General features: G+C 39.6%; 2 protein-coding genes across 2 annotated transcripts; both read left to right on the top strand.

Moving 5' to 3' along the window:
* Positions 1–6,522: 6,522 nt before the first annotated feature.
* LOC102190127 (probable splicing factor, arginine/serine-rich 4) lies at positions 6,523–7,188 on the top strand. The gene has a single exon (XM_018043694.1). The coding sequence runs from the start codon at positions 6,523–6,525 to the stop codon at positions 7,186–7,188; it is 666 nt and encodes a 221-aa protein (XP_017899183.1).
* Positions 7,189–18,425: 11,237 nt separating this feature from the next.
* Positions 18,426–22,070, top strand: LOC108634320 (E3 ubiquitin-protein ligase RLIM-like). Its single transcript, XM_018043722.1, has 2 exons — positions 18,426–18,669; positions 20,392–22,070. Exons 1-2 carry the CDS (start codon positions 18,426–18,428, stop codon positions 22,068–22,070), a joined length of 1,923 nt encoding a protein of 640 aa, XP_017899211.1.
* Positions 22,071–26,521: the final 4,451 nt, after the last annotated feature.

Below are 26,521 nucleotides of genomic sequence, written 5' to 3'. Positions count from 1 at the left end.
TACTGACAACATAATTCTAAGTACACTGCTGCTGCTGCTGCTAAGTCGCTTCAGTCATGTCTGACTATGTGCGACCCCATAGACGGCAGCCCACCAGGCTCCCCTATCCCTGGGATTCTCCAGGCAAGAACACTGGAGTGGGTTGCCATTTTCTCTTCCAATGCATGAAAGTGAAAAGTGAAAGTGAAGTCGCTCAGTCATGTCCGACTCTTTGTGACCACATGGACTGCAGCCTACCAGGCTCCTCTGCCCATGGGATTTTCCAGGCAAGAGTACTGGAGTGGGGTGCCATTGCCTTCTCCATCTAAGTACACAATGTAGTACTATTAACCGTAGGTGTTATGTTGTACAGCAGATCTCTAGAACTTATTCATCTTGCATAACAGAATATTCATATTTGTTGAACACTTTATTTCCCCCTTCCCTGAGTCCCTAGAAACCATCATTCTATTCTCATTTCTATGAGTTTGACAATGTTAGATAGCTCATATAAGTGGAATGTAGTATTTGTGCCTCTGAGACTGCATTACTTCAGTTAATATAATACCCTCCAGGCTCATCCATGTTTTCACAAAAGGCAGGATTTCCTCCCTTTTAAAGGATGAATAATATTCCGCTGTAAGGCATACTTTTTTGTTTTGAAGACTGAAAGGCCTAGACTTAAGCAAATTACAGCGCTGCCTTAAGATAATTATCATGTTTCACCCAGTTTATACCAAATGTTGCAGTTTGAGGATAGCAACAAGACAATGAAGGGTGGAAGTTCTAACTAGGAAGGCTGAGTCTTTCACATAGGTAGGAAGTTAAAAGACCTCAACTGGGTCACCATAGCCCAGAATTATATATTGGATTTTAGGTTATGTTTCTTATAAGTTAATAAACTCAGAAGCTATTAGTTGTATAATTCAAGCTAACAACTTTAAAATCATAAGATTTTATGAAACTTTATGAAATGTGGGGATGAGACTGAAAAAAATGAATTTATTGAGTTATGTCTGTAAGAAAAAGAAAGAAAGAAAGTGGCTCAGTCATGTCCAGCTCTTTGCGACCCCATGGACTGTAGCCTACCAGGCTTCTCTATTCATGGGATTTTCCAGGCAAGAATACTGGAGTGGATTGCCATTTACTTCTCCAGGGGATCTTCCTGACCAAGGGATTGAACCTGGGTCTCCCGCATTGTAGGCAGATGCTTTACCATCTGAGCCACCAGGGAAGTACTATGTTTGTAAATACTGCTTTTAAAGGGATTTTAATTACTTGTACATATTGATCAGTACACTCAGGAGACACCTCTACTAGTACACCCACAATGTATGGTTCAGCATTCTTCTAGTGGCTCAGGTTTCTAATCCTTTCTACCAAGTAGAGAGATTTAGAACCCACAGAGAATATAATTATCCAATTCACTTCAATCTTTTCATGTAAGAGATAAATAAACTGAGAAATCTTGAATGGGTCTGTACAGTTAAATATAGTTCAGTCTCTCAGTCATGTCCAGCTCTTTGCCACCCCATGGACTGCAGCACGCCAGGCCTCCCTGTCCACCACCAACTCCCAGAGTTTACTCAAACTCAGGTCCATTGAGTCAGTGATGCCATCCAACCATCTCATCCTCTGTTGTCCCCTTCTCTTCCTGCCCTCAATCTTCCCAGCATCAGGGTCTTTTCCAATGAGTCAGCTCTTTGCATCAGGTGGCCAAAGGATTTCAACTTCAGCTTCAGCATCAGTCCTTCCAATGAATATTCAGGACTGATTTCCTTCAGGGTGGGCTGCAAGGAGATCCAACCAGTCAGGATAGGAATCTAAGTCACCTCAAACTAGTTCAGCATCTTCTTCCTGACATAAATCAGACCCAATTTTCATGAAGAATATATGTCTTGTTCTGATGAAACTAATTTATGTAAAGGCAGAGTCCTTTAAATCACTGGTTCCCAACCTCCAGGCCTCAGACCAGTACCTCCTCTTAGATCAGCAGTGGCATTAGACTAAAAATTAAGTGCACAATAAATGTAATGCACTTGAATCATCCCAAAGCCATCCCCCTGACCCCAGGTCTGTGGAAAAAACTGTCTTCCATGAAATCGGTCCCTGATACCAAAATGGTTGTGTACCGCTGCTTTAAATGAATTAAAGTCCATACAATTTTTAACATTTCTGACATGTACACTCTTATTTTTGTTAATTGGGACAAACTATCAAGGCTATGGTTTTTCCAGTGGTCATGTATGGATGTGAGAGTTGGACTCTAAAGAAAACTGAGTGCTGAAGAATTGATGCTTTTGAACTGTGGTGTTGAAGAAGACTCTTGAGAGTCCCTTGGACTTGCAGGGAGATCCAGTCAATCCATCCTAAAGGAGATCAGTCCTGAATGTTCATTGGAAGGACTGATGTTGAAGCTGAAACTCCAGTACTTTGGCCACCTGATGCAAAGAACTGACTCATTTGAAAAGACCCTGATGCTTGGATAGATTGAGGGCAAGAGGAGAAGTGGACAACAGAGGATGAGATGGTTGGATGGCATCACCGACTCAATGGACATGGGTTTGGGTGAACTCTGGGAGTTGGTGATGACAGGGAGGCCTGGCGTGCTGCCATCCATGGGGTCACAAAGAGTTGGACACGACTGAGTGACTGAACTGAACTGAACTGATGCATCAATTTGGGCTCCCCTGGTGGCTCAGATGGTAAAGAATCCGCCTGCAATGTGGGAAACCTGGGTTCCATCCCTGGGTTGGGAGGATCCTCTGGAGGAGGGCATGGCAACCCACTCCAGTATTCTTGCCTGGAGAGCCCCCATGGACAGAGGGGCCTGGCAGGGTACAGGCCATAGGATTGCAAAGAGTCAGGCAGGAGTGAGGGACTAAGCACAGCACATCCATCAATTCACCTTTACCTGGGAATAGTTTCTCTTAGGGAAACTGAGGTAATTAAAAACTAAAATCCTTTCTATTGAGAAAGTGATAAAGGAGCTTAAACAACTTAAAAAATGCATATTATGTGTCCCTCAGTGGACCATGACATAATTCTGTCAAACTTTGAAACACCTCAAAGAAAGTCAATGAAGACATGGAGGACTAGACTGTAAGTTATTTACTGCAAAATGATTAGCAAAACTATCACCTGGAGTATTTTGGAAAATGGCAAGTGGACCTAGTAAACTCATAAATATGGCTAAGGAGATATCTAGAAAGAGTAAAAAAAAAAATTGATTGACTTCTTTAAATGCCTCTGATACTATAAGAAAGAGATAAACTAAAGAAGGAATTATTCAGTTTTAGAAAAGAATACATAAAACATAGAATGCCCAGGATAGACTTCCAAGCTAAGAGAAGAATCAACGTTCAACAACGACCTCAGAGCAAAAAATAAATCCTGGAAAAGTAAAATGTAGTCTCAGGGTAAAGAAGTAAAGTAAAGGAGCTATACAATCCTTGTTTAAGGTCTTAGAATGATTTCAGAGCATTCCTCTCCAAATCTCTTTGCTAGGCCACCTACATTCGCCTCAGACAGAGGTGGCCCAAGGTAGATATGATCTTATCTTAGAAAGAAATGTGAATGTAGATTTTGTTTAACGGAGTGAACACCCAATAAGAATCTCAGGCAAGCCCAATAGAGAGTGGGGGTGGGAGGGAGAAAGGGAGAGGGAAATTTTGTGCTTGTTAGAAGCACCATGAAATAAGACTAAAAGGGACAGACGCAGTTCAGAATGAAAAGAATACTTGGTACCCTCAACGTTGTGCACACACTAAGAAAGCTACTTAGCTACAAACACAGACCTTTTAAGGAAGATAGGATGATTCAAACGGACACACTGAAGTGACTTAGCACGCATGCATGTATTGGAGAAGGAAATGGCAACCCACTCCAGCATTCTTGCCTGGAGAATCCCAGGGACAGAGGAGCTTGGAGGGCTGCCATCTATGGTGTCGCACAGAGTTGGACACGACTGAAGTGACTTAGCAGCAGTAGGATGACTCAAAGGCTGAACTAAGATATTAAAGGACTAACTGCTGATCCAGGAATGGGCCTGGGCCCTAAACCAAGAAACTGGAATCAAAAGCCCATTAGAATTTTAGAATTACTCTGAACTGTTCCTCCTTTTGAATAGACCTGTCAACTAAGGCCATCCTATGTCCATCTTAGGGCTTCCCTGGCGGCTGAGATGGTAAAGAATCCATCTGCCAGTGCAGGAGACAGAGGTTTGATCCCTGGGTTGGGAAGATCCCCTGAAGAAAGAAATGGCAATCCACTCTAATATTCTTGCCTGGAGAATACCATGGACAAAGGAGCCTGGCAGGCTACAGTACATGGCATTGCAAAGAATCAGACATGACTGAGCACCTAAGAGTTTCAGTTTCATGCCCATCTCAGTATTATATGTTAGATGTGAAAAGGGTGGATAACCTGTCAGTTTATCCCACAGGTCTTCTGTTTAAGAGGAATAAAACTCGAGGAAATACACCTGAAGTGTTTTCTATATCCAGACCTAATTAAAATGGCGAAGTCCAAGATGGTCATATGTTATCATAAGAAAATAAGAGCTTAATGGTCTTGAAAGGGGGTGGATGTACTTTTCAATGTGAGAATGTTGATATTATCTGTCCAGGGAATTGTCTACAGTAGACTCAAAATGGCCACAAATCCTCACACTTCTTCATTGAGAGATCCTTTTTTCCTTCCTTTGAACCTAGTCTGGCCCATGGTTGCTTTGACAATGGAATCTCATAGAAGAGAGGCAGAACTGATACTATATATGGACCTGGTCCTAGACTTTAAGAGGACTGATGCTTCTGCTACGGTCTCTTATAAACCTGACCATTACCTAAGAAATCTAACTAGAGTAGAAATCTGCCAGACTACACGGAGAGGCTCTGATAAAGGGGCTGGGGCGGGGGGGATGGGAACCAGCTAACACCCAGTAGTTCCAAGAGAGCCATCCCAGTCACCCTAGCTAATTCAGTGGATACAGTGAAGAAACGAGTCCTACAGTCTACTGCCTGGATTTCAGTGTCTTAGAATTACGAGATAAAATAAGGATAAAAAATTTAGCCACTAAACTTTGATGTAGGTTGCTATGCAGTAGTGGAAAACCAGAACACATACATAGGAATTAATTACGTGCAGAAGATGCAGTGACTTTTGTTGGGGCCCAGGGCCCCATATGCCTCAATAACATATTGAATATTTTAAATCACATTTACTTTAAAAATGGCCAATACAAAAGGAATACTTAAGACCTTTCTCTTTTTCTCCCTGAAAGCAGGAGATGAATCTTACCCTGCATCTAGAGGCTGAAGGACACCCTTATCACCAGAGAGAGGGAGTTCGGACTGAGAAGCCTGTATTCACAAACCTTGTTACTTCTTTAATTATCTATCCTAAGCCCACACTGTTTAAAGTCCTCACTAATTAACCACCCAAAGCCTAAATTCTTTGCCCTGTCAATCCCTCATAAATTTACTGTTTACCTAAAGAGTATAACAGTTGCCTGCTTTGGCTACTTCTTAGGTGCCATTTCTGTGAGACTTCTGTGCACAAGAACTAAAGTGTTCCTTTTTCTGTTAATCTGCCTTATGCGAATTTTCTTATCAATCCAGCCAATATAACTCAAGAGGGATAGAGGGGAAAATTTCCCTCTCCTTGACCCTTGTAAAGAGTACATAATGCTCACTGAAGGTGAGAAATAATTAATAAAATACTATTTTCTACCCCTTTACTGTCAAGCTCATTTATTAGAGCCTAATAGACATGATTCATGAGAATAGATGCCTTGCCAACAATCTGATGAAATATAATTCTTAATTCTAAAAGCATTTTTTTAATGCAAGTCATATCAAATGAATTTACTCCATCAAAAAGTATATCTAGTTAACCAATAATAAAACAGTAAATTTTAGTAATGTGAGTTATATTCAATTATGTAATTTGGAATGACAGATCATAACTTGACTTTTATTTTTTATTTTTTTCAAGCAGAATAAGAGCTCTCATACTGAATTTCTGATTACAGCTCATACCCTGTAGGTGGCTCTCATGGTCTCCTGCCTGTCAGTGTTACTGAATCAACCTATCTGTTCATGATCTGTTTTGAAACTTTGTTTCTGTCTTCAGTAAACAAATGGTTTTAGCATACATGAATCAGCACTGCCATCTACTTAGTCACATAATTACACCTATACGTATATACTTTTGCCCATAATTAAAACTGGGTGTTTACACATATACAGGAAAGGTCATAAAATGATGTTATAGTCATGAACTTTCACTTTAAAGAAAGAAAAACTGGTACAGAGCTGTTCCTCCAGCAGTCTGAGCTCTGGAGACAATCCGCGCGGACCGAACGTTCAACATTCGGGGTGTCTAAGCAGCCACCGGCTGAGTCAACTGACGCAAAGAGGCAGAGTGTTCAGGCTGAACAAGGCCAAGGCTAACTTAGAGCCTGCGTCGTCCTCGCAGCCTTCGCAGACTGCAGCTAGCTCAGAATTCAGCTTACGGGGGCTCCCCGCTTAGCTCGGAAAGGTCATGAGTTACAACCGCCCTCCTCCCAACGTGGGCGACTTGATCTCCCTCAAGGTGGACAACCTGACCAACCGCATCTCACACCGCACCCTGAGGCGCATCTTCGAGAAGTATGGGCCCATCGGCGATGTGTACATGCCCCGGGACCGCTTCACTCTAGAGTCCCGCGGCTTTGCTTTCGTCCGCTTCCAGGACAAGCGCCACGCCGAGGAGGCCATGGACGCCCTAGACGGGGTCATGCTGGATGGCCGTGAGCTGCGGGTGCAGATGGCACGCCACGGTCGCCTCCTAGATTTCCACCAAGGCCGCAGCCAGGAAACTCCTCCCCTGAGTCAAGCACGCCAGAGCCACAGCTTGGTCGCTGCCGCAGGTCCCTCAGCAGGAGCCGATCGCCATCTCAGGCCCGATCTCACTTCAGCCGTTCGAAGCGTCCATCTCGCTCCTGTGATAATTCTCCATCATCCTCGAGATCAAGTTCTCCTGGAAGTACCAAGTCCTCCTCAGAGGCCAGATCTTCCTCAGCAACCACATCTACATCTAGATCCAGAAGCCTTCCACCAGGAAGAAAGTACAGGTCCTGAGGACAATCACAGAATCCCTCCAGGTTTCCAGAAGAGGAAGGAGCAGTGTCATATTAGAAAAATAATTAACGAACAACCTGAAAACTAGGAGGGGGGGTGTGTGGAAGGGAATGAGGGGGTCAGTGGAAGGAGAGGAATAACATCTCAGGTGATCAGACAGTCTTTGAAATTAGCCACTATCTGTTGAAAAGGTTATTCTTTAACACATTGTGTAACTTTTTACTTGTTTCGAATTTTGCCTCAAGCGGTAAACTTCATTTCATAATGTTTTTTTTTGTTGTTGTTGTTGTTTCTTTTATTCACATATCTTTTAAGTTTGTGAGATGAACAACTTTGCTACTGGTTTGAATATCTGAGGTAAAGTTTCATTTATCTTTATAGACTGCATTTTCTTTGAAAGTAAATAGATTGTTATCTAATTTGTGGCCTCTAGACTTAAGAAAATATGTGTAGTCTTTTCTTTCTGAGTAGTCAAAGACTGTGTAGTGATTGACTCTTCATTGCCATCATTCTTTTAAAAATAAAGACCTACTTGAAGTTATTATAAGTGTATGTACATGTGTTATTTACCTTTGGATTTAAATGGTAATCTGGATCTGCATTGATACAGAGAAATTTAGGGTGAAAATAATTTTTTAAAGAATTATTTATCAAACATATCTCTAGTTTCATGTATTTGTGTGCAGTAGACACAGTTGTAAAACAGTTGGGCAATGATGGATAACTGTTAAGGTGGTGTTTTGTAGGACAGAATGCTTGGCTACTTCACGTTTTCTGCCGATTGCTCCTATGTAAAGATACTATGCTGTGCAGAAACAAATGGTTATCCCGTTTGTTAAAAAGCTTGACAACTGTACTTGCAGCCACCCAGGCCCAGGCCTCACATATATAAGGGAGCCTACAGTGAACACATCTAGCAGGTGAATGTAAAAGTAAATGTGTCTTTATTTTTTCCTTTCCCACCCAAAATGGTCAATCTGACCATCTTCAGTTACAAACTTAAATATGAAAGATGCTAAGAATTTGTTATTTTCTAAGTGCTAATAACATGCTATATCTTTTTGTTATATATGTACTGTATTTTTCTGAACAAACATTTTTCCTGGTGTTTTAAAAAATTTTGTTGTGAGTATATTCTCATTCATGAAAGTATGAAACAGAAAAGGTAATTGAGGTCATACATCTCACATGCGTTATAAACAAAGATATCAAAACAATTGAGTATCAACTTTCAGAGATCCAAGGTATAAATATAATTTAGCAAGTTAAAATCAATGTCACACACATCTGCTACTACGTTATGGCTTTGATCCCCAAGCTGGATATATGACTTTACTGTGGCTCTGCTCTGAATCTTTTTGAATTGTCTTCTTTGGCTCAATACTCTATTTTAACTTCCAGGCTTTGAACGAATATTTTAGGAGACAGTTAATCCTAGCTTGACTTTGGAATTTATCTCAGCATTACTGGTCCTAACTGTAGCCCCACTCAACCTTTCCTCTTTAATTCATGGTTGCCAATTTGACACTCTGTTTCAGACATTATTTTCTTTCTTTTTTTTCCAGTTTTATTGAAAAATAATTGACATACATCCCTGTATAAGCTTAAGGCATGCCGAATGATGGTTCGACTTATATATCTCAAGAAATGATTACCACAATAGGTCCAGCTAATATCCATCTGCTCATATAGGTACAACAGAAACAAAAGAAAGAAGAAAAGAGAGGAAAATAATTGCTCCTAGTGATGAAGATACTTAGCATTTACTTTCTTAACAACTTTCCTATATATCATACAGCAGTAGTAGCTATAGTCACGTTGTACATTACATCCCTAGTACTTTATCTTAAAACTGGAAGTTTGTGCCTTTTGACCACTTAACTCCAATTCCCTACCCCCCACTCCCTATCCCTCCTTCTCCTACCTCTGGTAGTCTGATGTCTTTTTCAATGAGCTTGGTTTTTCGGTTTTGACTTTTTTTTTTCTTAGATTACAAATAAAGTGTGATAATAAAATATTTGTCTTTTGCTGTCTTATTTTCAATTCTCACTGCCCAGTACTGTTTGTCTGAGAAACTGACTGAACCAAACCATGAGAAATAGATTCAATTTTCACATATTAGAATTTAAGAAACTGGAGTCTAGAAAGAGTAAATATTTGGGTAAATAATGGATTAATGATTAAACTTCAACCGAGGTCTCTCAATTCTCAACTCAGTCCTCCTTCCTGTATATTGAATTGCCTCAGTATATTGCCTTTCAATACACTGAATTAAAATGAAGTTTGGGAACATCAATTGTGATATTTGGGAACAAAGATTAAAAACAAGACTCTAAAGAAAAGCCTACTTTGAGAAACATTTTTTCAGTGAGTAACTCAGCTGGATACTAGTCACAGAGACCTATTTCACTGAAATTTTGAAAGTTCTCTGCAGTATGAATGCACTTTATTTCAAACTTTGAAGTCCTATAACACAATAGTTATTGTCTACAACTGATTTAGTCAGTTTCTCAGATAAAGAGAATTGAGCAGTGAGAATTGGAAATAAAACAGAGAAAGTCAAACACTTTATTATTTCACTTATGTGTGGAATCTAAAAAAAAAAAAAAAACCAAACAAACAAAAACCAAGCTCACTTAAAAAGAGATCTGACTAGTGGTTACCAAAGGCAGGAGAAGGAGGGGTGGGGAGTCGGGGAAGGGGAATTGGAGGAGGTGGTCAAAAGGGTAGCTCAGATGGTAAAGAATCCACCTGCAATGCGGGAAACCTTGTTCAGACCCTGGGTTGAAAAGATACCCTGGAGAAGGGAAGGACTAACAAATCCAGTATTCTTGTCTGAAGAATTCCATGAACAGAGGAGCCAGCAGGCTACAGTCCATGGGGTGGCAAAAAGTCAAACAGGACCAAGTGAGCTTCACTTTCACTAGATCCAGAAATCACACTTAAGTCAATGGTTATTAACTGAAGCAAACATCTGTTAAAACTTTACAAATATAGAAAACATATACATGCATGCACACACATTTCAGTTCAGTTCAGTTCAGTCACTCAGTCGTGTCCGACTCTTTGCCACCGCATGAATCACAGCACGTCAGGCCTCCCTGTCCATCATCAACTCCCAGAGTTTACTCAAACTCATGTCCATTGAGTCGGTGATGCCATCCAGCCATCTCATCCTCTGTCGGCCCCTTCTTCTCCTGCCCCCAATCCCTCCCAGCATCAGAGTCTTTTCCAATGAGTCAACTCTTCGCATCAAGTGGCCAAAGTATTGGAGTTTCAGCTTCAACATCAGTCCTTCCAATGAACATCCAGGACTGATCTCCTTTAGAATGGACTGGTTGGATCTCCTTGCAGTCCAAGGGACTCTCAAGAGTCTTCTCCAACACCACAGTTCAAAAGCATCAATTCTTCGGTGCTCAGCTTTCTTCAAAGTCCAACTCTCACATCCATACATGACCATTGGAAAAACCATAGCCTTGACTAGATGGAACTTTGTTGGCAAACTAATGTCTCTGCTTTTGAATATGCTATCTAGGTTGCTCATAACTTTCCTTCCAAGGAGTAAGCATCTTTTAATTTCACGGCTGCATTCACTATCTGCAGTGATTTTGGAACCCAAAAAACTAAAGTCTGACACTGTTTCCACAGTTTCCCCATCTATTTCCCATGAAGTGATGGGACCGGATGCCATGATCTTTGTTTTCTGAATGTTGAGCTTTAAGCCCACTTTTTCACTCTCCTCTTTCACTTTCATCAAGAGGCTTTTTAGTTCCTCTTCACTTTCTGCCATAAGGGTGGTGTCATCTGCATATCTGAGGTTATTGATATTTCTCTCGGCAATCTTGATTCCAGCTTGTGTTTCTTCCAGTCCAGCATTTCTCATGATGTACTCTGCATAGAAGTTAAATAAGCAGGGTGACAATATACAGCCTTGATGTACTCCTTTTCCGATTTGGAACCAGTCTATTGTTCCATGTCCAGTTCTAACTGTTGCTTCCTGACCTGCACATAGATTTCTCAAGAGGCAGGTCAGGTGGTCTGGTATGCCTATCTCTTTCAGAATTTTCCACAGATTATTGTGATCCACACAGTCAAAGGCTTTGGCATGCACACACACACACATACACATACACACACACACACACACACACAACTACACACCTAGCATGCAAATTAGGATTGCTAAACTCAGTTCAGTTCAGTTTATTCACTCAGTTGTGTCCGACCCTTTGCGACCCCATGGACTATAGCAGCCAGGCTTCCCTGTCCATCACCAACTCCCTGAGCTTGCTCACTTTCATATCCATCAGGTCAATAATGCCATCCAACCATCTCATCCTCTGTCATTCCCTGCTCCAGCCTTCAATATTTCCCGGCACCAGGGTCTTTTCCAATGAGTCAGTTCTTTGCATAAGGTGGCCAAAGAATTTCAGCTTCAGCTTCAGCATCAGTCTTTCCAATGAATATTTAGGACTGATTTCCTTCAGAAATGATTGGTTTGGTCTCTTTGCAGTCCATGGGACTCTCAAGAGTCTTCACCAACACCACAGTTCAAAAGCATCAATTCTTTGGTGATTGGCTTTCTTTATGGTTCCACTCTCACATCCATACATGACTACTGGAAAAATGATAGCTTTGACTAAATGGACCTTTGTCAGCAAAGTAATGTCTCTGCTTTTCAGTGAGGCTTCCCTGGTGGCTCAGACGGTAAAGCATCTGCCCACAATGCAGGAGACCCGGGTTCGATTCCTGGGTTGGGAAGATCCCCTGGAGAAGGAAATGGCAACCCACTCCAGCACTCTTGCCTGGAAAATCCCATGGACGGAGGAGCCTGATAGGCTACAGTCCATGGGGTCGCAAAGAGTTGGACACGACTAAGCAACTTCACTTCACTTCTAGTTTGGTCATAGATTTTCTTCCAAGGAGCAAGCATCTTTTAATTTCATGGCTGCAGTCAGCATCTGCAGTGATTTTGGAGCCAAAGAAAATGAAGTCTCTCAATGTTTCCATTGTTTCTCCATCTATTTGCCATGAAGTGATAGGACCAGATGCCATGATCTTCTTTTTTTAATGCTGAGTTTTAAGCCAGCTTTTTCATTCTCCTCTTGCAATTTCAACAACAAGCTCTTCAGTTCCTCTTCTATTTCTGCCTTAAGGGTGGTGTTACCTGCATACCTGAGGTTATTGATATTTCTCCCAGAAATCTTGATCCCAGCTTATGCTTCATCCAGCCCACAATTTCATGTGATGTACTCTGCATAGAAGTTAAATAAACAGGGTGACAATACACAGCCTTGACATACTCCTTCCCGAATTTTGAACAAGTCCATTGTTTCATGTCTGATTCTGTTGTTTCTTGACCTGCATGCAGATTTCTCAGGAGGCAGGTCAGGTGGTCTACCCATCTCTTGAAGAATTTTCCACAGTTTATTGTGATCTACATAGTCAAAGGCTTTAGTGTAGTCAATAACGCTGAAGTAGATGTTTTTCTGGAACTCTCTTGCTTTTTCAATGATCCAACAAATGTTGGCAATTTGATCTCTGGTTCCTCTGCCTTTTCTAAATCCAGCTTGAACACCTGAAAGGTCTCGGTTCAAGTACGATTGAAGCATGGCTAGGAGAATTTTGAACACTACTTTGCTAATGGGTGAAATGAGTACAATTGTGTGGTAGTTTGAACATTCTTTGGCATTGCCTTTCTTTGGGATTGGAAAGAAAAATTACTTTTTCCAGTCCTGTGTCCACTGGCTCATTTTCCAGATTTGCTGGCATATTGAGTGCAGCACATTCACAGCACCATCTTTTGGGATTTGAAATAGCTCAACTGGAATTCCATTACTTCCACTAGCTTGGTTTGTAGTGATGCTTCCTAAGGCCCACTTGATCCTGGTCATCTGGTTCATGAAGATCTTTTTTTGTATATTTCTTCTGTGCATTCTTGCCCCATTTTCTTAATATCTTTTGCTTCTGTTAGGTCCATACAATTTCTTTCCTTTATTATGCCCATCTTTGCATGTAATGTTCCCTTGGTATCTCTAATTTTTTTGAAGAGATCTCTAGTCTTTCCCATTCTATTGTTTTCCTCTGTTTCTTTGCACTGATCACTGAGGAAGGTTTTCTTATCTCTCTGTGCTATTCTTAGGAACTCTGCATTCAGATGGGTATATGTTTCCTTTTCTCCTTAGCCTTTTGCTTCTCTTTCTTCTCAGCTATTTGTAAGGCCTCGTCAGACAACTATTTTGTCTTTTTGCATTTTTTTTTTCTTGGTGATGTTCTTGATTCCTGCTTCCTGTACAATGTCACGAACCTTTGTCCATAGTTCTTCAGGCACTCTATCAGATCTAATCCCTTGAATCTGTTTGTCACTTCCACTGTGTAAATGTAAGGGATTTGATTTAGGGCATACCTGAATGGTTGGGCTTCCCTGATAGCTTAGTTGGTAAAGAATTCGCCTGCAATGCAGGAGACTCTGATTTGATTCCTAGGTCAGGAATATCTGCTGGAGAAGGGATAGGCTTCTCCATTCCCACTCCATTATTCTTGGGTGTCCCTTCTGGCTCAGTTGGTAAAGAATTCATCTGCAAGGCGGAAGACCTGGGTTCAATCCCTGGGTTGGGAAGATCCCCTGGAAAAGGGAAAGGCAATCCACTGCACTATTCTGATGGGATCACAAAGAGTTGGACACAGCTGAGTGACTTTCACTTTCACTTTCATTCCTGAATGGTCTAGTAGTTTTCCCTACTTTCTCCAATTTAAGTCTGAATTTTGCAATGAGCACTTCATGATCTGAGCCGCAGTCAGCTCCTGGTCTTGTTTGTGTTGACGGTATAGATCTTCTCCATCTCTGGCTGCAAAGAAAATAATCAATCTGATTTCGGTATTGACCATCTGGTGATGTCCATTTTTTAGAGTCATTTCTTGTGTTGTTGGAAGAGGATGTTTGCTGTGAGCAGTGTGTTCTCTTCAAAACTCTGTTAGCCTTTCCTCTGCTTTATTTTGTACTCCAAGACCAAACTTGCCTGTCACTCAAGATATCTCTTGACTTAGGCATCCTAAAAATCCCACTAGGAAGCTAACTGGTAGCGTAACATTATCTCACTCTTCATTAAGGTATCAATGAAAGACATTTTAGTTCCCACCAGGGCCATTCTGTTTCTTCATATAAACCAAATGTTCAGTGATATTTCATCTCAGGATATTTTTTCCTCATATAGGAATTAAATGAGTATTACTGGGCCAAGGTATCAGAATACATTGTATAATTAATGAAACATGCAAATGTAAGGGCATTTTGAAAGGATCTCAGGGTACAAAGATGTAGGAAATTTATCCACAATATTAACATTATATTGATATGTCATAACTACATTTCACTCATAATCAATTGAAAATGATTGCTCATTTCTTTCAACTTTACACAATTTCAATGCCTAATAAGTACTTATTAAACAAATGAATGACAGAAATATTGTTTTCTGAATTTTTCATAAAAACTAAATCCAATTAAATTGAAATTATATGAACATTCTAGTCTTATAGACTGGACAAAAGCAACTAAATTTTATGTGGTAACTTAATTGTAAATTATTTTTTTCTACAGATTTTGGAGATATAATTGACATTTAACACTAAGTTTGAGGCACACAGCACAGTGATTTGACTTATGTTGGGCAGTAAGAAATTTTCCTTTACCCGTCTATATTCATCTGGCTGCTCTAAGAATTAAATTGGCATGAGACAAAACTGGAAAAAAAAATCAAAGTTTAATAACATGAACATATGAGAAAGACCCAGGAAATCTGAAAAACCCAAATGGCTAAAACCCTTACCTTAAATACCATCTTTAACTAAAGACAAAAGATGTCATGGATAGTATTGGAGACTTCAAAGGAGAACAAAGTGATTCATATGAAGATGGAAAAGGAAATGTTTGGTAAATGGGTGATGTAGACAATAAGACACAGAATGGTCTTAGCTCTCTAGGCTCTGCTGTGTTTTCCCTGCCACAACTAGCCATATTCTTTGTAGATATCTCTGGTGGTTGCTCTATTGGGGAATAAGCCCTTTACCTAAACTTTTTAGGCAGTTAGGGGCAAGGTCAAAGTTTCTTCCTGAGACTTTTGGGCCTAGAGTTTTTATTTTTCCCAGCTTGAAATAATCTACATGCCAAAGAAACATTTTGAGATGGCAAGTGTTGTTCTCCTACACTTACATACATCATGAAATGATAACCATGATAAGTTTAGTAAACATCTATCACCTCATGTAGGTAGAAAATAAAAGAGAAATAATATTTTTCTTGTGATGAGAACTCTTAGGGTTTATTCTTAACAACTTTCATATACAACATAGCCGTCTTAATTATATTAATCATGTTGCACAATATATTCCTGTACTTATTTATCCTCTAACTAGAAGTATGTACCCTTTGACCTCCTTTGTCCAAACCCCACCCCACCCTGCCCGAACCTCTGGTAACCACAAATCTTATCTCTTTTTCTATGAGTTTGTTTGTCTTTTGAAATATACTTGGCCTACAACACTGTTTGTCTCTGGTGCACAACATAGTGATTAGATATTTCTGTATATTATAAAATGATCACAAGCCTAGTTACCATCTGTCATCCTACAAAAATGTTATATTACTAATGACTATATTCTCCATACTGTATATTTCATCCCTTTGACTCTTTTTATTGCAACTGGAAGTTTGTACCGCTTAATCTCCCACACCTATTTCACTCATTCTCTGACCTCCCCCCCTCTATCAAATTACTTTTTGACATCTAACTGTATCATCGACCCAATGGACATGAATTTAAGCAAGCTCTGGTAGATGGTAAAGGACAGGAAAGCCTGGCATGCTGCAGTCCTTGGGGTCACAAAGAGTTGGACACAACTGAGTGATTTAACAACCACAACTACTACTACATCATCACCAATCATATTACTCTCCTATGACAATTATTAAGAGCCTTCCAATCATAATCTTATAGTTTTCAAATGAAATACATTGTTTTAAAGATCTAAAAATCCTAAGGCACATCTACCTTCAGGTACTTCTCAATTTTTTTTTCTCAAATATCTTGTTGTTTCTCCATCTTTGTTTTCCTCTGTCTCTTAATGTCAATTTTCCTCATTCTTGGGATAAAGCATAGTCACAAGCATCTTTAGGTTCATGTCTCACCAGCTTAGTAACCCCAGTGGAAAAGAATTTCTCATTTTCAATAGTTCTAGCTAACATTTCAGATTTAGCTCTTAAATGTACTTTTGTTCACATGCTCATATTTTGACCAGTTACCATAGCCAATTTGAGATATGCTGATTGGACATGGCTGCATCATATGTCTTTTCCTTTAGCCACGGTAGTGAATTCAGCTAAACTTAAACCAACTGGACTAAGACTGTAGAATGAGTTTTTCCACCATGAAAATCAGGATGCTATCAGCACAAGTTGTTACGGGGACACTAAGCCAGCAAAAATAAAATCCACTGCTTGTTCTCAAAATATACCAAAACATCTTAATCAGTATCCTATTTCTCACACTCAAAAAACTCAAAACTCAATTTATAGTTTGTGCCAGTTACTTTCTCTGAGATGAATTTCCTGTTTCCACCCCTGCCCCAAAATTGTGGCCGCAGTTGCCCAAATAAGCCAAGGTCTTTCAAGTCTACTTTTTCTGACAGAACTTTTCTCTACCAACACATAACTGCCATTTTCCATCTATAGAAACTAATAACTATATTTAAAGATTCAGATTTAAATATAATACCTCTGTGAAACATTTCCCAACTCCCATTAAATAACTGTTGCATAGTTCTCTGTACAGACACAATAAAACATATATAAATCTATCCTAAAATATACTGTATTTTGATAGTTTCTAGATGGTGTTTGCCTCACTTGGTGTGAATCACTTGGGAATACAATCCGCTCCAACAATTGACATAGCTCTAAGGATACGACAATAACTGACCCAGTTTATGTTGGATGGATTAATTATTAAATAAGTCAAATTAAATAATCTCAAATTCAGTGGCCAAATCTTATCTTTACATGAATAATTTGAATGAAAAACTCTCAAACACGTGTTAAGCTGGGCTGGTAGTATTGACGAGTCCAGAAAATCGTAGAGGTCTCCTTCAGGTAGCATTACAAATAAGCGTTAGTTTATTTTCACCACTAAATAAAGACATCCAGGATGGAGGAGCCTGGTGGGCTGCAGTCCATGGCGTCACTGAGAGTTGGACATGACTCAGTGACTTCACTTTCACTTTTCACTTTCATGCATTGGAGAAGGAAGTAGCAGCCCACTCCAGTGTTCTTGCCTGGAGAATCCCAGGGACGGGGGAGCCTGATGGGCTGCCATCTGTGGGATCGCACAGAATCGGACATGACTGAAGTGACTTAGCACTAAGGCACATGGAACAAAATCAGCAAGGATGGTACTCATTACCATAGGTAAAATAAATATTCTGTATCCATTTTTTAAAGTTCCTGTGATAATCTGGCTAGTTTCGTTTGCAGGAGACACAAGGACAAAAACGAAACCGAATGCTTTTGTGGAGAAGAAATTCCCTGGATGAGCAGAAAAGCCTGCCCAAGTTATGGTGTTTTCTGTTTGTTTCAAACAGGATTGAAGGGTCGTATAATCAAGATGAAACCATTAAGAGTTGAAAGGGAGAGGACGCACTGAAGAGATTCAACTAAGACCCTGGGGAATTATCAAAAATTGTGAACTACTTTCTTCGTGAGAGTCTACGATCTGAGGAATTCACGAAGAGAAAAGAGAGCGGTCCCTCGGCACCTGAAAATGAGATATGCTACATTTAATGAGGCTGACTTTGGCATGGCATTTTGAAGCAGGTTGTTATATTAAATGTAGCGAATGAAAAAGCCTTCTGAAAGTCTGAGAATAGTCTGCGGGGGGGGGGTGTGGAGGTGGTGGTGGTGGGGCGGACAGTGAAGAATGGTGCTTGGTACATTATAAACCCTCAGAAATATTGGCTGCTTTTGAATGAAATGAAACCCAACCTGAATCCAGGCCCTACTCAGTTACCTAAGGAAGACAATGGATGCCTAGGCAACACCTAAGCAAGTTGTGAGGTAGAGGCGGGTCTCAATTATTGCCTCACCAGAGGCTGCAGAGCTGAGGTGCAATAGCGGAGTAGCGGAGCAGCGGGGAACCTAGGCGTATGGTTATCCGACTGGGTGTGTTCGGATCACTCCCAGGCGGAAGTAGAAGCTGAAGATTGCTTGAAAGCGGTTTTTGCATTTCAGCCCTATGTCATGAAATTTAGATAAATTTCCAGTTGTTCATCGAGATGGAAAGCTCAGATTCCGACGATGAAGAAGACAGAGTTTCGGTCCGACACAGAGGTCAGATAGACCGATTGGCTCGAGAAGATGATTACTACCCATTCGTAAGTGATCTGATTGAGGAAGATTACATACTTATGAGGGACAACAATTTGCTCGGCCCCCTAGGTGAAAGTACGGAAGAAGAGATGCAGAAGAGGCTTCAAATAATGAAAGAAAACCTACGACGAAACTCAGATGAAAATACAGGTATATTTCTCTTTGGGGGGAATAGGATGGGATGAAAAAGGAACTTCATAGTATTAAATAATCACTTCATAATAGTAAATAGTAAATTATACAGAAGTGGCATACATTATTTGGTAAGGAACTTCTCATAAAAAAGAACTGACATTTACTTGGTTAGTGGTAAGATTGCCAGGGTAGGTTTTTTTTCCTGATTCACATTTGGATTGTTTTAATTGGGAAATAGTGTGAAGTAGACTATTGGTTTTTGTTTGTTGGTTGGTTTTGTACCTCAGTGGAAATTTCCTCCTATGTCCCGAATTATTTTCTCTATCTATGAAAGTGAAAGTCGCTGAGTCGTGTCAGACTCTTTGCAACCCCATGGACTATACAGTCCATGGAAATATCCAGGTCAGAATACTGGAATGGAGGGGATCTTCCCAACCCAGGGATGGAACTCAGGGATGGAACCCAGGTCTTCTGCTTTGCAGGCGGATTCTTTACCAACTGAGCCACAAGGGAAGCCCAAGAATACTGAAGTGGGTAGCCTATCCCTTCTCCAGCGGATCTCCCTGACCCAGGAATCCAACTGGGGTCCCCTGCACTGCAGGCAGATTCTTTACCAACTGAGTTATGAGGGAAGCCCTCTCTATCTACATAGACATGCAAAAAAAATAGCAAAAAGAAATATTTTATATTTTAATCAAGTAGTTCTCAACTGGGGACAGTTTTGCTCTCCCCCACCCCAAGGGACATTTGACAATAGCTGGAGATATTTTTGGTTGTCACAGAAGGAGGCATGGGCGTTACTAGCATCTAGTGGGCAGAGACCAGGGATGCTGCCAAATATGACACAATGCACAGGGTAGCTCCCCAAAATAATAATTGCCCAGTGCTAAAATGTAAATAGTTCTAAGGCTGAGAAACCCTGCTGGAACCTCAGATATGGTGCCTTCTCTCCCAGTGTAAAATAGAGGAGTTTACTACCTAATGAAGAGGATATTATAATACTTTGTTTCCAGAATATGGTCTTATATGCACCATGCTAGGTTCAGTCTATTCATTTGATCTGATGTTCAGCTTAATGTCAATTAAAAATCTTGGTAATATTAAGAAGTATTCAAAATTCAAATACTTTTAATCCTATAAACTTTGCTTATATTTGGCAATAATCTTATATTTTAAAACAACTTATACATTATCAAAAGCATATAGGAGCCTAGGAGTAGTAATGTTGGAGACTAATGAGAATTAGACAATAGTATCAATTGAATTAAAATACTGGCACTGTACCTTAACTGGTGTTTACCTGGTTTAATTGCTTTGGTGTTTTGACAGTGGACTGAAAAAAAAAATGTTGTCTCTTGACATTCCTCCCACAGTGGTATACAGGGCTGTGTATATGACAAACTATTGAAAAACAAACTTCCTTCAGATACCCTTTGTAAAAACCTCTCTAAATTTATCTGGGATTAGTGTACTCTTTTTCAGATGGAATTGAAACTTCCCTGCCTTTACTTATAAATCTAGATAATAAAGCTTTTAAAGTATTAACTTTAAAGTTAAAGATAATTAACTTTTAAAGTATAACTTATAAAGTAAATGTGAAATCAGTTGAAAACATCTGAGTGTTTAAGTTCTCATTTTTGTTTGCTTTCTAAACAAAGTTTCAGAGTGCTATTTTATGATAGTTCCAATTTTGGTAGTTCTTTTATGGCCCCTCCCCCCATTTTTTTAAATTAACAGATAGAGGAGATGCTTCAGATAATGAATCCAGTGAGGACTCTCTTCTAGACTGGCTTACCACTTCCGGACAAACTGAAAATGTGACAAGTGAACAAAAAGAAAATCAGTCTTGGAGAGAAGAGAGCGAAATTAGTGCTAACAGTGATGAGCTCAGATTTGGCTTAGAAAGCAATCTTGAGTGTGATGATGAATACTCAAATCCAGAAAATGAATATGTAGCATCTGCAAAACTTCCCAGAAGAGAAGATACGGAAGACAGCCAAAGGCAAGTGGAAAATCCACAATCTGAGTCACTATTTACAACAGCATCTGCATCAGAACACGATACAATGGAAACATTAATGGAAGTCCCACCGACTAGAAGTCAGAGACGACCAAGAAGTAGGAGCCCAGACTCTCGGAGAACGAGAGCAAGGACTGACAGTTGGACACCTCCACGTACACTGTGGGAACTTTTTCAAAGAATGAATGAAGATATACCATCTCAGACTTTTAAACAACCTCTCATAAGTGAGAATGATACATTTTCTAGAACTGGGCATGAAGAAACATTGAGACAGCAAATGCCTGGACATGAGTTGCAAAATAGGGGTCTTATTGAAACTTCTAGAACTAGGAATGCTGTTCCTGGAGAATGTTATTCAGACCCAATGAGCAGTAGTGAATCTTGGGAAGTGAGGGAGACAAATCCAACCAGACCCTTCTGTCCTTGTCCAGTTCATTGTCGAGCATGTTCTCAGAGATACAGAGAAGTTAGTAGAACTCAGTTAACATCAGACTTACCAAACAACACCACCACTTCAGAAAGTGAGCAAGAAGAACTGGAGCCTATGTCTTCAGATTCTGATGAGGCCAATGAGAGAGCTTATGCCAATACCATCAGAAATTCCATTCATAGAATTTTAAATACTAGCTTAATTGTAAATACTAGCTTAAGTACTAGCGCAAGTGGTATAATGTCTGTTATAACTCAGACTATTTTATGTCAGACAATGACAGTATTTAGTGACTCAAGTAACCTTATGGACAGTGGCAGTATTTCAGAGCATATTGTGTCACGTCCAAGTGAAAACATGGGAAGGGCACAGTCACCAAATGAAAGACGTGGACCTAATGGTAGTGATAGCAGACCTCGTTCTGCTTCAAATGCTAGCTATGATTCTGATTCAAGTTTACTACTGATATCAGTTTCAAGCCCCTACGATATTTATAGTGCCACATTTAATCAAATGTCTGGTTTTAGATCAAGTGATGAAGATTCGGAAATTAGCTCACCGACGTTTGAAGACAGTGATGAAAGAAGCTCATCAACAGGCTTCTCAGAGACCGGGCAAGAAGATGGACGAATGACCCCAATAATAGATGATGATAGCGACTCTGGGTCTTCCCTTAATCTGGAACAATTTCTCTTATTACATGAAGCAGACCCACACCAACCTACAGGCCTTAGCGAACTGCAGATTAACAACTTGCCTTTAAGATTTTCTGAAGAGGAAGATGCAACTAAAATCTGTACCATTTGCATCACAGAATACACTGCAGGCAACATGCTACGCATCCTACCATGCTCCCATGAGTACCATTATCAGTGCATTGATCAATGGCTGGCAGAACATTCAACCTGCCCTATTTGTCGTGAGCCCATAGTGGATCACTCTGAGGCAGATGATTCTATGTGAGATCTGAATTCTCGGAGATATAAAGTGTTACAGTGACGGACAACTGTCAGCTGTGTCATGTCCACTTTTAGAGTTATTTATGTTTAACAACCTGAATCTACATGTAACAATCGGAACTGAATTACTTGTTCCTGAAGAAATTATTGGGCTTTCCCAAATTTCTGTTTCATAATAAAAGGAAATATCAAAAAGTCAAACAGCGTTATCCTATCTGACAATAAAAATGAGTTACACATCATAGCAGTGCACTGAATTTCAATAGAAACTTAGTATGTGCACTGGGTTGGGATATTCCTGATGCCATGAGAGAAATGTTCTAATATGATATAATCAATCTCGATAGATCCTAGTAGTATCTTCTAGTCATATAAATCCCAGATGTCTCTTAGCCCTGTTCAATCCTGGTTGTGCATGCAAAGAAACAGGAACCCAACTAAATAATTAAGAAGCAATTTAAGATTGTATTATAGTCATTCACATACAAAAGTCGTTATATTCATAGAATGCCACAAAAAGCTTCAAAACCCTTCTCTTCCAGTTTATCCCTTTTATCCAGTTTATATCTTCCATTTATCCCTTCTCCAGCAGTTTATCCCACCCTCCCCAATACTACCTTAAAGTTTCTCCTATTCCCCACTACCAATATATTAGTCAGAGTCCTAGCCAAAAGCTGATGGCACACTTTAAAAGAGTGATTAAAAAAAAAGAAATATTATGAAGACTGGTCTCTATAATGTGCATTTGGAAATGTAAATAAAATTGATACAAATTTAGGAAAAAAAATGTACTTGTTTATTATTAAATTTGATTATAGTATAACAGTATAGGAGGACAAATAACTATATTATGTATTATTTAAATATAACTGCATTAAGAAAAAATAATAAATGATAATCTATTCTAAAAAACTAAATGTAGAAAAAATAATAATAGGTATAAAAAAATTCAAAATTAAAATTTAAAAAAGAGAGAGAGAAAAAAAAAAAAAAAGGAAATAAAGTAATGATCCACAGAACTGCAAAAGCCCAATGTAGAGGCAGAGGTTTATAACAACAATAAAAAATGTGATTGAGGGTAAAGAAAAAAAAAAACTCAAAAGCTTAGTTAGATTTCATAGTGCCAATAAAATCGACAACTGCAATGAGAGGGAGGAAAAAATATTCAAAAGCATGTACAGAACAAGTCAAAACATAAGAATAATAAATGCTTGTCTTGAAAAAAAAATAAATAAAATAAAAGAGTGATGGTATATCATTAAATGAGGAGACTAAAATGTGTAAATAATGAAGAGAAACCAAGAGATGATGAAGTACCCATAAGCTAGCAACTGAGAAGCCAGTATTAGAACCACTAGGTTTGAAGGGGCATAGAGAGATAGTAGTTCCTGCAATCCCAAATGTCTTAAGAGTTGTCGTAGAAGTCCACCCAGCAAGAGCTATAAACTGAGAAAATGGCAGCCACTGCCAATCCAAAGTTTTGGAGAGGGTGCATCATAGAAATGAATACCCTTACCTTCTTTCCTCCTGACTTCTAATCTTTTGTCAGTAGTTCACATTAGCCAAATCTAACCTGAAGGACTGATGCTGAAGCTGATGCGCCAATACTTTGGCTACCTGATGGGAAGAACTGACTATTGGAAAAAGACCCTATTGGCCAGTACAAAAAATTTTCCTTAACGTTTTCCATCCTGGTGAGAGTACATAATATTACAACCTATAGCAACAATCATCACTTTGTACAATGTGCAACCTGTTCAAATGCAGGTAGTGTTACGTATAAAGCTGCTCTAAACATTGAAAGTCAGAAACATCACTGACTTTTATTTTCCATGTGACTTGCTGGTAGCCACAGTATTTGCACATAACTACAAAATATAAATGGGGAGTGGTGGTGAAGTTTTTAAATTCACCTTTCAGCTAGCATATTTTTCACATAGCAGATATCTGCATGGCCATACATGAAGATTTAGGTCAAACCTCTGAAACTGACATCAACTAATACTGAAATTTGTTTGAATATTCTGATTTTTATTAAGCATTTCTGATACCAGGTGTACTTCATCTACTGTGAGTAGAAAAATTATAAAAGTCCTTGGTTTTCATACTATCCTAACAGGTTCCAGTCTTCCAAAGGATGGTAATTGCTTAATGAATGCTTCAGTACATTCACATACACCTTCTGTGGTTGCCAGAATTCTGAGATGACGCCTAATGATCCTCGTAGTAGCCCTTCTCCTTGAGTATGAGACCTGTGAATGTGATGGAGTATCGTTCCCATTATTAGATTATGATAAACAGCACAGTTGATTGGGAAATTATCCAGAGTGAGCATGTCCCAATCAGGTGAGCACTTAAAAGGCACAGAGAAGACTTCTAGTCCATATAAGATGGTTTATGCTCCTCTTGCCCTGCTCCGCATTTACAAGCCCAACTATATATCCTGGAAACAATATGAGACAACCAAATGTGAGCTCTGAAAGGTCTAAAGAAGAAGGTGAATTGGCTAGGGACCCTTAGAATGACTGAGCAATTTCATGTCAGGGCACCTTATGACCTCTACCAAGAAGAAATGTGACCTAAACCCAGCATTCCCTCTAAACTTTAAACAGGAAGTGGCTCAAATGGGCTCTTCCTCCATCACATCAAATAGGAATCCCACAAATACCAAATGAGCACTGCAGAACCTAAAAGAGGGAACAATTAAAATCCCTGCTGACAATAAATGCCCAGATAAAGTGATCTCCCCACTTGGCCTGAGATTCCCCTTCACCACCCATACACACCAGTGGCTCCTTAGCCAGAAAAAGTGATCCCACCACAAAAAGCGCACACTTGGAAAATGCTCTCCTCCTCAGAAGGGCCTGAGACTCCTCTCCCCTATCCAGAGACATTAGGAAACTTCCTGGTACCTCCACAGAAAGTTTTCAACCTGGTAAGTACCCTTCATTCTCTACAGTCAAGGGAGAACCTGTCACAAGTGCCTGGCACAGGAAGTACTCTTCATCAAGTAGTCCAGAGATTCCCTTCCCCCACCAGCAGCACCAAGTGGCCTATCCTGGGGAAGCTGCTTCTGACCCCATAAGCAGCATGAGGAGGGACCAGAAGTAGCTCCACCTGCACAACACAAAAGGTACCATATAGGTTCTGAAAACTAGACTGTCATGGAACCATGGTCCACAAAAGTTGAGGAACTATGTGCCAAACCTATAAAAATGAAAGGCCTGCTAAAATGAGAACAAAACAAAACAAACAACTTTAAACAGGGACCAAAGTATCCTAACATAATAGCCAAATTGTCCAAAAAACAATAAAATATCACTACTCATACCATAACGACTTGATACATAACAACTTGAATAAGAAATGACAAATGATGCCAAATCAGGATGAGTTAGATGTTAGAATTATCTTACAAGTATTTAAATGCTGAGTTCAGACCTTTACGACCTTGAACAGAGAACCAAGCCACTCCATGGCAGTATCCCAACCTACAGAACTGTGAGCTATTAAAGGGGGGTTGTTTTAAGCCACCACGTTTGTACTAATTTCTTATGCAGCAAAAGAAAACTATGACAATGTCTTATCTAGGATCCATCCTGTACCCAGAAAATGATTATAATGAGTCCGCGACGGTCACAAAGATTAGGACATGACTTAGCAACTGAAGAGCAACAAGACAAGTAAATGCCTTAAATGTCTTAGTTCCAGGCCTATTATGACATCATAATCTGCCATTTTTACCAAGAATGGAATCCCTAATTCCTGCTACTGAAGCTCTTAGAAGACAATATGCTTCTTGCTCGAACAACCACCAATATCTCATAGCTCTAACTTGACTTCATATTACCCTCTCTCATTCTACCAGCATATGCTGCTTTTATCATACACCTAACTTAACATGCTGACTTTCAAACTGCATAGCTACTTAATTTGTCTCAACACAGTTGCTGAGTAGTATTATTAACATAATAATAATTATTATTATTATATATTGATCTTCCAAATCATAGTTCTTTCTATCTGCCCTGACAAATCAGAAATTACGATTTATACCAGAATCATCTGAGCTCCACCTGATCTGTTTTTTCCATTACAGTGTATCAGTTTAAATAGACAGCATCAAGTACTGTGATTGTGAACATTAATATTTCTATCTTAAGAATTTTCTCTGTGTTTTCTTTCTGGGTTTTAAAATATTTATTTATTTTGGCCTAATTCAAAAACAAACTAACAATCTTATCTGAACAACAAATACTTTTTGAAAGTAGTTATAGCCTATGGATAGATTTTTGATAGCAATATCAAGTATCAGTTTAGTTCAGTTCAGTTCAGTCGCTCAGTCGTGTGCGACTGTTTGCGACCCCATGAACTACAAAACACCAGGCCTCCCTGTCCATAATCAACTCCCAGGGTCCACCCAAACCCATGTCCATTGAGTCGGTGATGCCATCC

Source organism: Capra hircus (assembly GCF_001704415.2).
Source record: "Capra hircus breed San Clemente chromosome X unlocalized genomic scaffold, ASM170441v1, whole genome shotgun sequence".
NCBI lineage: Eukaryota > Metazoa > Chordata > Mammalia > Artiodactyla > Bovidae > Capra > Capra hircus.
Note: the sequence above shows the minus strand (reverse complement) of the source record. Positions and strands in the feature narration are given on the sequence as shown.

Excerpts from the sequence above, each read along its gene's own strand:
- LOC102190127 (XM_018043694.1), top strand. The coding sequence starts at position 6,523 with ATGAGTTACAACCGCCCTCCTCCCAACGTGGGCGACTTGATCTCCCTC.
- LOC108634320 (XM_018043722.1), top strand. The coding sequence starts at position 18,426 with ATGGAAAGCTCAGATTCCGACGATGAAGAAGACAGAGTTTCGGTCCGA. Across the intron at positions 18,670-20,391 it reads AAACTCAGATGAAAATACAG|ATAGAGGAGATGCTTCAGAT; the intron begins GTATATTTCTCT and ends TTAAATTAACAG.